This window comes from Scyliorhinus canicula, chromosome 18, assembly GCF_902713615.1.
Source record: "Scyliorhinus canicula chromosome 18, sScyCan1.1, whole genome shotgun sequence".
Taxonomy (NCBI): Eukaryota; Metazoa; Chordata; class Chondrichthyes; order Carcharhiniformes; family Scyliorhinidae; genus Scyliorhinus; species Scyliorhinus canicula.
This window is the reverse complement of record NC_052163.1, coordinates 30,536,224-30,549,536: the sequence shown is the minus strand read 5'-3', so window position 1 is coordinate 30,549,536 and position 13,313 is coordinate 30,536,224. Positions and strand designations below refer to the sequence as shown.

At 48.3% G+C, this 13,313-nt stretch overlaps 1 protein-coding gene across 2 annotated transcripts in view; it reads right to left on the bottom strand.

Moving 5' to 3' along the window:
• Positions 1-655: 655 nt before the first annotated feature.
• The window catches only part of c1qtnf1 (C1q and TNF related 1), a 50,889-nt gene continuing 38,231 nt past the window's right edge, over positions 656-13,313 (bottom strand). For both annotated transcript variants that reach the window (XM_038776859.1, XM_038776860.1), the window contains exon 3: positions 656-1,941. In XM_038776859.1, the coding sequence (XP_038632787.1) occupies positions 1,391-1,941 (551 nt within the window). In that variant the 3' untranslated portion in view covers positions 656-1,390. The remainder of the gene's footprint in view (positions 1,942-13,313) is intronic.

The following is a 13,313-nucleotide window of genomic DNA, read 5'->3' as shown; positions in this document are numbered from 1 at the left end:
GAATGTTACAAAATAGGCTATGCATCATGATAACATGTATGTCCATAATTTAGCAAGGTTCACTCTGCTTTTTAAACAAAATAATAATTAATTTAGAGTACCCAATTCTTTTTTTTCCAATTAAGGGGCAATTTAGTGTGACCAGTCTACCTGCCCTGCACATCTTGCACGGTGAGAATGTGCAAACTCCGCATGGACAGTGACCCGGGGCCGGTATCGAACTCAGGTACTCTGTGCCGTGAGGTAGCAGTGCTAACCACTCTGTCACCATGCCGCCCTCAGGTTCACTCTGCTGCCCACCAAGTTGAAGCAGTTAACTGGGTCCCAGAAGTTACAATCACCCTCCTTTCATGAACAGTAAATAGACAAGGATCTGGTAATGGTTCCTCACTCTGATTTCGAGTTAGTTTTGACCAAGCGATGCTTATTTTCACCTGTGAAAATTGGAAAATCTAAGCTTAAATGCTGGGCGGTTTTGCTGATGTAGATATCAAGTTTGATAAATTAATATAATTCATTTCATTTCATGGCCACAACTTTTCCAGCTAATAAGCGAATAGCTTTGTAACAAAAAGAGCTGACAGAAAGACTGACAAACAAGCTGTTTCTTAATGGGAATCTCCAGGGATTTTAGACCCTACATTCACGTGCTAATTCAGAACATTAGAAAAGAATAAAGTTCCTTCAGGCACACCTCCACAGTTTGCGTACGGAAATTGAGCCATAATTTACAGTTAGGTCCTTAAAGACTGAGTAAAATTGAATGGAGAGCAAAAGGAGAATGATAGCTTGCGCCATGGGTTAGTTTAAACTTGCCTCCTGTTGCCAGCAACATTGCCATAATAGCGGTGATCTCATCCCACAAGATTCACTGTTAAGATTCTTGTGTATTGCATTCATATAATTAAGGACGGTAACTCACTAATCTCCTCGTTGTCTCACATTTTGACAGCACAATACTAATTGGACATGTAGGTTATAAAAGCAGGTTGCTCGAGTGGGTGTAGTAAAATGTCACCGGACTGATCACACAGATTTTAACGGCAGGACCAGGAAACCGCACACTTGCTCTTCACAATGAAGGGGAGATCTGAGGCTTCACTGAATGAACAGAACTGCACAGCACAGCAGAGATGATTCTGACAGCCCCATGATACCACTGAAGAGATGCTGAAAAGAAGAAATAGCCACTGGAATGAATTCAAGTCTCTGTGCTTTGGGAAAGGGCAGTTGCACACAACGAAAAATGGGGTTAAGAGGAACTTAGCAACTGTAAATCAAGAGACATGAAACAACTTTAGAAACAGAAACTTGGAGTTTCCCTTCGATAAACTTCCTTATCGTTCCCCAATGGCAGCCCCATATTAAATGAAATGTTGCTTATTTCAATTCAATTCTCACTGTTTGGTTTAATCAAGTAGCCGTTAAAGGTGATGTAAGTATCAAAGCCATCACTGAAGATGGCGTTCTCCCGTTCTCCTTTAAACAAACGAACCCAGACTTCGTCGTCCTGTTTCAGATCCACCATGATGCTCTGACTTTGCATGATGCTACGGTCACTGGGCTGAGCATAGAGAATGACAAGCTCCTCGTCATTCTTCATGATGTGCATGTAGGTCTCCTTCTGGTTCCAGGTGTGCACATTGAGGATAAAGTGATAAATGCCTGGGATGTAGCAGTAAAACCTCCCTGTGAACATATTAAATTGATCATACAGGTTAACGTACGTGGTATCAAACACCAATGTCTGGTAGTAATTGTTACTATGTAGCTCCTTCTTTCGACCAACAGAGAAAGCAGCATAGTACATTTTGCATGGCTCTCCAAACTTTCCTATTTGTCCTTTGGCACCTTTCAAACCTTCCGGACCCCGTGTTCCAGGAAGTCCTGATTTTCCATTTTTGCCATATGATCCTCGTGGCCCTCTATCACCTTTCTCACCTATAAATAAATAAATAACATGTTAGACAGCAGTAAATTATCGTAGTCTTTTTTTACAATTAAGGGGCAATTTAGCGTGGCCAGTCCACCTACCCTGCACATCTTTGGGTTGTGGGGGTGAGACCCACGCAGACATGGGGAGAATGTGCAAACTCCACACGGACAGTGACCCAGGGCCCGGACTGAACCCTGGTCCTTGGCCCCGTGAGGCAGGTAAATTATCATAGTTAACCATGTCTGTCTAACTGTATTTCTTTTAAGGTGCAACTATTCAAACCAAAAATTCAAGGTTAAGTGGAGTAATTATTCGATTCAACACAGAGCTCCTTCTGTAAAGCGTCAGTAATAGTTCTCAATGACAGTAGACACTGCACAGCCGCAAATCCCGCCCCCCCCCCCCCATCTCCGCCACCAAATCATCAAGTGTGACATCTTCCCTTTCACTCGTCTGACTTACGTTAAAAAAAATTCTTTAAAATAGGGACCATAAATATTCCTTCAACAACCTTTCTAGTTATTTCTACAAAATTTTTCTTGAAGTCAACAATTTATTTGTTCTTTATTTCCTCAGAAACAGCCGGCTGATCTTTTGCTTTGGCTGCATTTGCTAACATCATTTGTGATATTTACCAGTCAGAAATATGGGATCCGTAAGCCCAATGAATGATCTGGATTTTAATCAACGGAAAGACAAAGTATGGTATAATTAGAACAAGTAAACGTGCTTTTATGAAATGGAAATCCTGTTCGACAAATTTATTGGAGCTTTTATAGCATGTATCCTGGAGGGTAGATAAGGGGGAACCAGTGGTATATTTGGCAAGGCATTCAATAAGGTGCCACAAAAACAGGTAACTACACAGGATAAGGGATTCTAGAGTTGGAGGTGATATACTAGCATGGATAAAGGATAGTTAATGGACAGGAAGCAGAGAGTATGGATAAATGGAGCATTTTCAATTTCACAGGCTGCATCTCGAAGAGTGCTGGAAGAATAGAGCTGGCACCTCAGCTATTTCAAACCTATATTAATAATTTAGAGAAAGTGACAGAGATCGCGGTTTGCTGATGACACAAAACCGCATTGCAATGAATGCAATTAGGAGGGAAGAAAATGGCTGCAAAGAGATATTGGACACGATTCAGTGGACTGTTCTCGGTGGCTGCAGCACCGAGAATCATCCTGCAATTCAACGGCACTTTGCCAGGTTTTTTTTTGCCTCAGAGAGTTTCCCTCTGCCGAGGCAGCACTTAAGAGAGATTTTATGCTGGCAACAGGTGTTCAAAGATCGGCTGCCCCGATCCCCCCCCCCCCCCGTTTCAACCCCACCCCGCCCCCCCGCTTTCTGCCTCCCCCTTCACCATCCCAACCTTGTAAGGACCCCAAGGAATCCCCCTCGCCACCCCTCCCCCTCCAATTGGCAAGGCCTGCCCGGGCCTGACCCCTGGTAGTGCCAACCTGGCACACGGGTACCTTGGCACTGCCAGCCTGGCAACATGGCAATGCCCCTGGCAGTGCCACCCAGGCACCCCAGACGAAAAATGAATGTTGGTCAGGAGAGTGAATTAATTCCCAGATCTTCTTCTAACTGCACCAGGAAGCCTTTTAGACTTACACAGCTTGACCTTTGTGAAATATTTCATAATAATAATCATTATTAGTGTCACAAGTAGGCTTATATTAACAATGCAATGAAGTTACTGTGAAAAGCCCCTAGTTGCCACACCCCGGCGCCTGTTCGGGTACACAGAGGGAGAATTCAGAATGTCCAATTCACCTAACAAGCACATCTTCAGGATTTGTAGGAGGAAACCGGGGGACCCGAAGGAAACCCACACAGACACGAGGAGAACGTTCAGACTCCTCACAGGCAGTGACCCAAGCCGGGTTTCAAACTCTGGTCCCTGGCGCTGTGAAGCCACAGTCATCTGAAAGATGGCATCTACAAAGTCTTCAGCCTGGATTAATTACTCACGTCTCCTGACTCATGTCAGGACAGCACGGTAGCACGATGGTTAACATTGTTGCTTCACAGCGCCAAGGTCCCAGGTTCGATTCCTGGCTTGGGTCACTGTCTATGCGGAGTCTGCATGTTCTCCCTGTTTCTGTATGGGTTTCCTCCAGGTGCTCTGGTTTCCTCCCACAAGTCCTGAAAGACATGCTGTTCGGTAAATTGGACATTCTGAATTCTCCCTCAGTGTACCGGAATGTGACGACTAGGAGCTTTTCACAGTAACTTAATTGCAGTGTTAATTCAAGCTTACTTGCGACAATAAAGATTATTGTGGGCAGCACGGTAGCATTGTGGATAGCACAATCGCTTCACAGCTCCAGGGTCCCAGGTTCGATTCTGGCTTGGGTCACTGTCTGTGCGGAGTCTGCACATCCTCCCCGTGTGTGCGTGGGTTTCCTCTGGGTGCTCCGGTTTCCTCCCACAGTCCAAAGATGTGCAAGTTAGGTGGATTGGACATGCTAAATTGCCCGTAGTGTCCAAAACTGCCCTTAGTGTTGGGTGGGGTTACTGGGTTATGGGTTATGGGGATAGGGTGGAGGTGTTAACCTTGGGTAGGGTGCTCTTTCCAGGAGCTGGTGCAGACTCGATGGGCTGAATTACCTGCTTCTGCACTGTAAATTCTATTTCTATGAAATGTCTTACCCTAAAATTAAATGATCTTAAGTCCAGTATCGCAATATTGTGAGACACTTCAGGTCATTTTTTTAATACCTGTATTTTTTCCACTGTTCGCATTGTTTAGAAGTGAACATGCTTCAATCGTTCCTTGTGGAAACTGGAGAAGTTTAAAACATTTCCAGCATTTTCTGCTTCCTGGGTTCTACATTTCCTCCAGAGCAGCTGCCAGATAATTAAAAACAACACATTCCACTGTAATGGAATCACTATGAAATAGTGTTTACATAAACAACATTTACAAAACCAAGGAAAGAAGGCAGATGCACTCATTTAGCACCATAGAAACATAGAAAATAGATACAGGAGGAAGCCATTCAGCCCTTCGAGTCATGTCATATTTACTGTTAGTATCATAAGTTCATAAGATATAAGAGCAGAATTAGACCATTTGGCCCATCATGTCTGCTCCGCCATTCGATTATGACTGATCTCATGCTGGCCTTAACTCCACCGTGCTGCCCATTCTCCATAGCCCTTCAACCTATCATCAATTAAAAATCTAAATCCTCCTTAAATTTACTCAGTGTCCCAGCAGATTCCACAGATTCACAACCCTTTGGGAGAAGTAGTCTCCCCTCAACTCCGTTTTAAATTTGAGGCTTATCCTAAGACTTTGACCTCTCGTTTTAGAATGCCCCACAAGAGGAAGCATCTACGCCATGTCTACTTTATACCTTTTATCATCTTGTATACCTCAATTTGATCTCCCCTCATTCTTCTGTAATTGTTCAATCTCTCTTCATACGACGAACTCCATGGGCGCAATTCTCCGAAACGGAGAGAAACAGCCGACGCCGGAGTGAAATCGCCCCCTATTCCCCCCCCCCCCCCCCCCCCCCCACAGGGACTAGGAGCGGCGGTGCGCAAATCTCGGGCGCCAGGCCTTGACACTTACGTCAAAGCGGCGTGCCAAGAATGACATGGACGGCGGCACCTAAGTGCCGTCAGCCACGCATGTGCAGGTTGGCCAGCGGGAACCCACGCATGCGCGGTTCCCCGCCACTGCCCCGCAAGACATGGCGGCTTGATCTTGCAGGGCGGCGGAGGGAAAAGAGTGCGTCTCTTAGAGACGCCGGCCCGACAATCGGTGGGCACCAATCGCGGGCCAGTCACCTCATGAGCACGCCTGTGGTGCTCGATCCTCCCTCCGCCCCCCACAGGCCCCACACTTACCTGTCGCGTGCTGTTCACGCCGGCAGCGACCCGGTGTGGTTGGCGCCAGCGTGAACCGGTCAGGTTTGTCAGGCCGCTCGGCCCATCCGGGCCGGAGAATCGGCGGTCGCCGTAAAAAATGCCGAGCGGTGATTCTTCGAGCGGCATGTCGCAAAACGCGACACGCCATTTTGGACGGGGTGGGGGGGGGGGAGAATCGCAGGGGGTGCCAGGGCGGTGTGGCGTGATTCGCCCGGCCCTCCCGCAATTCTCCCACCCGGCGTGGGGAGCGGAGAATCGCGCCCCATATCTCTGGAATCAGTCCAGTGAGCCTCCTCTGAACTGCCTCCAATACCACTACATCTTTCCTCAAATAAGGGGACCAAAACTGTGCATAATACTCTTGGTGCGGTCTCACCAATGCTTTGCATTGTTGCAACAACACTTCCGTACCTTTTATACTCAATTCCTTTTGCTAGAAATGCCAACATTCCATCCACTGTCTTTATTGCCTATATGCAAGTTTTCTGTGACCCATGAACGAGGGCCCCAGATCCCTGTGCAACGCAGCACTCCAATGTCTCTCCCCATTTAGATAACAAGTTGCCTTTCCATTTTTCCGACCAAAATGCATGACCTCACACTTGTCCACGTCAAACGCTCTCTCCAACATTTTGGCCCACACTCCTAACCTATCTATAACCATTTGTAAAGTTCTTATTTCTTCATTGCAACTTACTGTCCCACTTATCAGCTTGTGAACAAGCTCATCACTGGCATTTATTTTTGCCTTTCTGCTTTAGCACCACCTCGTTTCACAAATATTGGAACTACTTCAGGTCCTTTCCTGATTTAATTCCATCCTTCACAGTTGGAGTGAAAATGGTTCGGCACAATGTAGGTGACCAAGAGCCAATACGCTGGTATTTCATCATTTTCATTTTGACCTGTCCCCCCCACCCCCAAAATGTCAAGAGAACACAGATTAGACTTCTTTCTTATATCTTGACTTGTTCAAATATTTTAACCAGACGTTTTGTTGCATGACAAGTTGTACTTTCCCCCACAACCATAGCTCAGGTGCAATGCGAATCACAAAGCACCCCCCCCCCCCCACCCTCCCCCCCCCCCCCCCCCCCCACCCCTGCCATTCCATTTTTGCTTTATAGTCTGGATTTGCAAACTTTTTGAAAGACAAGTTCAAAATGTTTTACTCATGTCTCCCATCACCCCTCCATGCCAACCTATGACCCCCCCCCACCCGCCCCTGTGGCCCTACATACCATCCTTGACAACGAATGGCCCTTCTATCCCCATTCAATATGTGTACACTATGTACAGAACCATTGAATTCTACAGTACTTATGGGTGCGTGTGAAACTGCTTTCACAAGGCCTCAGGGTGAATTCTCTGCAGGTGGGATTCTCCATTCCGCCGTCAGCTCACCCCCACCCATCTGTTTCCCGGCGGCGTGAGGTGGCTACGATGGGAAATCCCATTGCCCAGTGGTGGGAACGGAGCATCCTGATGCCAGTGCCGGTGCGCCACTGAGAAACACGCGGTTGGGGAGGATGAGAATTTACACCTGCGTTCATAAGGCTTTGGCAAAAGAAAACTGATGTTTCTATAACCTTATAAAACTGTCAGCCAAACAGGCCACTAAAGTATCAGTAACAGCAACTTCACAACTTCTAAACTTATGAAAATAAATATTGGGACATTGACAAAAGAGATCACAGAAGGAACAACTTATTATGACCACACAACCATTGTGTAGATAATCTCCCACTCACAATCATTTGATGGGTCTGTGGACCATCACAAACTAACCACAGCTCCTCCTAAAAAAATTCCAGAGTATGTGCGGACACTTCACAAGGTCAGAAGTTCATAAATAGTATCTCACCTGCAATTTGCGCACCTGACTCTTTAAGAAAAGTTAGTGCAAGTTCTAACCCGCATCTTAACGTTCGCTGGTTGGTGACTGATTGACAAATTTGTTGCCTGGGCCTGTGGGGTCCAAATTTGATGTCCTGGTGTCAAAATTAGCATTGGGCCGTGTGACATCAGAACAGCGCCATGTCAAAGCCTTCCTGTGCCTTCGTAGGGAACCCCGGCAGCACCCTTTTCCCGATGGAATGCTGCACAAAACCCATTGGAAGTTCCCGGTGAACATCACTTTCGGACGAACCGGTGCTCGGCCTCTGCGGAGAATGAATTTCACACCCGAGATCTTTTGCTTTGAGGACTGGGTATGGTAGAGGTTGGAAGTTCTGTTCATTTGGTTTACAAAATGAAACATTGTTGATCTAGTACCTGTAACTGCTGCCCTTGTCTGTGCACATGTACATCATTCAGGTCTGTGCAGCATTTGGCTATTGCATTGCTGATGATACAATATATTCCCACACAGTAGGATTGCTAAACCCAAATCCAAGCAGAATTAAATCGTAACTTTCTGATTTATCTGAAGCTCCTTATTAGTGACCTTCAGGAGTTCTTACGCACAAAACTAGATGCATTTCTCATTGATTGCTGCTGTTAGTTCACCCATTTCTTGAGGGATGGATGTCCTCAGCACAGTGCTCCAAACAGAATGACAATCCATTCTCAATTTTAACCCTAATCTACTGTGTTTGCCACAGTCAAAACACGATCATCCCTTGTTCTGTCAATATTCACCACGGGCATATCAAAAAAATCCTGGCCATAAACCTAGGGCGGGATTTTCAGGCACTTCCTGCAGCGGGATCTCCCGGTTCCGCCAAAGGCAACCCCCCCCCCCCCCTCTCCCCCCTCCCCCTCAGGAACCGTAGACATTGGCGAGAGCGGCAGATCCTGCCAGCTGCTAATCGCAAGCTGCCTCTGCTGTAAGCAAACAAACTGGGGGGGGGCAGAAAATCCCACCCTCTGTCCCCCTTGTTTCCTTCCTTTGTATATTTTGTCTGTTCTTTTATTTTGACTTTCAGAGAGTAGCACATGTGCTCCAGGCACATCTTTTATTTTGTTTTTTTCTTTTCCTACCCATTACCCATCCCATCCCCTTTGCCCTGGAAGACCTCTCTGTCATTCAATCTCTCACATATTTGAGCTTTTTTCAGGTTTCCCTTTTGTCGTTGCCGCACCCAACCTTTGTTCAAAACCCATTACATCTCTAACTTTTCCCAGTTTTGACGAAAGGTCTATTGGCCTGAGATGTTAACGGACCTTTGGCTGTTTTTCTGTCCACAGGTGCTGCCCAACCTGCATTTTCCCACATTTTCCAATTTTAATGTAGCTTTATCCCTACGCTATGGGCAGGAGGTGTCTGTTCAAACAGCTTTAATCTTTCCTCTCACCAGCCCTCCATAAACACAAAGGCATTTTGATTTCCCATAGAATCGCCACAAAGCATAAGGAGGCCATTCGGCCCATCGTCTTTGCACCGACCCTCTGAAAGAGCACCCCAGCCAGGCCCACTCCCCCACCCTATCCATGTAGCCCTACCTAACCTTTTGGACACTAAGGGCAATTTACCATGGCCAATCCACCAAACCTTTGGACTATGGGAGAAAACCGGAGCACCCGGAGGAAACCCATGCAGACACGAGGCGAAAGTGCAAACTCCATACAGTCATCCGAGGGTGGAATTGAACCCGGGTCCCTGGTGCTGTGAGGCAGCAGTGCTAACCACTGTGCCATCATGCCGTTTTCTCCCATTAGAAAAAATATACTTGTTTTCCCTTCTTCTTACACCAATCTTTGAGCAATGCTTTTAACTCTTCTTGACTCTATGCCAATTGCTACGTGACGAGGCAACAATGCGGGGATCATTACCTTTGATGTTCTGCATTTAATTTTGGGCCCTAACTCCTCAAACACTCCGACCCTCCAGCACTTCTCATCCACACAGGTAGCAGCAACTCAAACCTGTTGGTCTAAATCGAGGACTGGGGGCTCCTCCTGAACTCCCTATTGGATTCCTACACCCACCTGGCTCATCGTCACACTCTCCTGACCAACTCTGAAGTTCTTCCTAACCCAAAAGTTGTGACTACGTCCTGGAAAGTTAGCTCGCCCTCTCCCTGACGATCTGCAATGTCTGCAACTCAGATTCCAACTCAGCAACTCTGATCTGAAGCTGCTCAATCCTCAAACCCCGACAGCAGAAATGGTTGTTCTAGATTGCAACTTTGGAGCAGTGATGGCCCACCAACCATCCCTGCCATGTCTGTCTCACCTTGTTTATTTCATTAGTCATTTAGTTACTAATTTACGCAGCTAAAGTAATAGCAAGTCTCCCAGCCTGGAGATTAAAGACAAACACTCACCAGCTACCGGAGGATGAAAAAGGGTAGAAAAGGCAGCAACACATTCGCTCCTTGCTGCACTCTGTGTTTCCCTTACTGTACACTCCCAGTCAGGAGTGTCAGTTCTGAAACAGTTTTGTATTTGTTTTTACAATCGTAAGATGGGAATTCAAAATTCTATTTTTTAGGTACATTTGCATAATAACATCACTTTGTGAATATTTCAGGGTATATTTTCTCTGTGAATGCTATCTGCGATAGGCCACATGAACCAACATCTAGGCCACTTGCTTTGAGATATGGCCCGCCATCTGATTAATCTTGTTGAGAGAAATTTTCCCTTGATTGGGCACTTTCAATAAAATAATTAATGAAAATTACAACTTTTCGTGGCAGTAACAATATAGCCCTTGCAGTTCCTAATTTAAATATATTACCATCTTATGAGCGGGCCTGCACGTTGTATCATCCCCCATGTTAGGATCCCACCCCTCGCCAACGAGGTTTACAACTGCTCAGGAGAAATGTGAACCAGATAAAGAGACCATGCACAGGTAAGTATAGATCATAGGTGGGAGAGGGAAATGGCTGGGAAGTATCCTGGCAATGCCATGGCACTGGCCTGCCATTGGGTCAGGGTCAGTTTCGGGGACAGTGCCAAGGGGCAGTGCCAAAGGGCAGTGCCGGGGACCCCACCTGGGGAGCTCAATGTGGGTGGTTGGGGTTTCCCATATCTATGGGGGGGGTAGAGGTTTCCCATATGTGTGGGCGAGTTACCCAAGGACTTTCCCATGGGCATGTGGGAGAGTCCAGGGGCGGGATTCACCGCATTCGGCGAATTGGCCTGACGCCGGTGCTGAGAATGGCGCAAACCACTCCGGCGTTGGGCCAACCGGAAGTTGCAGAATTCTCCGCTCCACTAGGCTGGCGCCGGAGGGGTTGGCGGCGCACCAGCCGGCGCCGATGGAACTGCACGAGTTAGCGCATGCGCAGACCGGCCAGCGTATTCTGGCGCATGCGCAGGGGGGTGTCTTCTCCGCGCCGGTCATGGCGGCGCCCTACAGGGGCCGGTGCGGAAGGAAGGAGTACCCCCATGGTACAGGCCCACCCGCAGATCGGTAGGCCCCGATCGCGGGCCAGACCACCGTGGGAGCCCCCCCCCCCCCCAGGGCTGGAGCCCCCCACGTTCCCCCCGAGGACCACACCAGCCGGCCTACCAGCTAGGTCCTGCCATGTGGAACCATATCCAATCCACGCCGGCGGGACTGGCCAGTAACCGACAGCCACTCGGCCCATCGGGGCCCGGAGAATTGCCGGGGGGGGGCCACTGCCAACAGCCCCCGACCGGCATGGTGTGATCCCCGCCCCCGCGCGAAAACAGGCGCCGGAGAATACGGTTGCCAACGTCGGAGCGGCAGGGCAGGATTTGCACGCAAGGCCTCTCCGTAGAGTCTCAACGGCTGTGGAGACAAGCAGAATAGCTTGAGTGGGAAGTTTCTCGCACATGATAGTCAAAGAGCAATGTCTCTATGCACAGTCATGTATTAGGGGAAAGAAGACCCACCTATGGCTCCCTCCGACCCTCCACAGAAGGAATGGATTGCACACAAACATTAAAACAACTGGCAGCAAGAATGAATCTCAGAGTCTTCCAATCAGTGCACGATAATGCATATTTAGAAGGGTAAAAATGATATGCAATGATTGTACACCCGTGCCATCAGTGTTAATTCAATATTTCTTAACCTTCTTAACTCTACCGTTACATCATAGAATCATTGAATCCCTACTGTGCAGAAGGAGGCCATTCGGCTTATCGAGCCTGCACCAACCCTCTGAGCACCCTACCTAGGCCAGTCATCCCACCCTAGTCCCATAACCCCTCTAACCTTTAGACACAGAGGGACAATGTAGCATGGCCAATCCACCGAACATCTTCATCCTTGGACTATGGGAGGAACCAGAGCACCCAGAGGAAGCCCACGCAGACATGGGGAGTACGTACAAACTCCACATGGACCGTCACCCAAGGTCAGAATCGAACCCGGATCTCTGGTGTTGTGAGGTAGTTGTGCTACTGTGCAGCTATGCCGCTCCACCCATCTGGGTACATCCACAACACGGGTGGAGACAGCCTCTAACTGCCGTGCTTTGGTGTTGGTGATGACCTTTGCAGGGGTTCTCTGGTGGTCCAAGGCCGGGATGGCCACTGTCTCCTTTGGGTCTCCTGCTCAGGGGCAGGTGAACCCTCTAAGCTGCTAGAGCTGATGGGCTCACAGGCAGAAGGGATTGGGAATGCCTGGATACCTTTGGTGTCCTGGGTGGCCCCGAGTCCACCAGATGCGCCTCCTCCCTTTCGGTGCCCAAGGGTCAATCCCTGGCTCCTTGAAGAGAATGGGCACATAGAGGGAGGTCGAAGTGCCCCATCCCCTCTCGCGTAGTCTCTGCAAAATCTCACCCATGGCCAGAGCGATGGAGTGCAGGTTTGAGCACATCTCTGGCAGAAAGTGGGTGTTCTGTTGGACTAGGTTCCAATGGCATCTGCCACCTTCCCCATGGAGACTTTGATGCCCCCACATGTTGGAGCCACGATATCAAATAGCATGTTCTCCATGATCACGTCCTGAAGATCATAATTTACTCAGACTTAGCAGAGGCCTCTTCTCCAGGAGTCCCCTGAGTGCCAGAGACCTTGGCTGCCGTTGCCTCCTCCTGCTGCGGACATGTGTCTGTGGTTTGACCATCATAGTGTGAGCCCAAGCCTAAAATGAATCTGTGAGCTATCAAAATGTGTGGCTGTGGGCTGCTGGAGGGTGCAAGTGAATGTTGTGATGTTTATACTGCTGAGAAGCCATCGTCATCCTCCTGTGAGGTGTCCTGGGGCCTGGGCCTTACTTCAGGTGTGGAGACTGGCCTTATTCTCTTCCTGCTGGCAACGGGAATAGAGAGAGGAGTGAATGAGTGACTGTCAAGGTTGGCTCAAAACTAGAATTCATCAATCACCTTGATTTTCCGAGGTTGTCTGGATTATGCCTGCTACTTCAGCAGATGATTGGAGGGTGCCGACCTCAATATCAGCAGACAGTCACATTCTTGCTCCCCTGCCAGATCACTGACCTGCTGTTGAATGCAGTAAGGGGCCATAGCTCAAACATCTTCCCCCCCCCCCCCCCCCCCCCCCCCGCTCCCATTTTCTCTCCCTCCTTCCTGTTGTTGGTCACATTCTCTTGCATGAAGA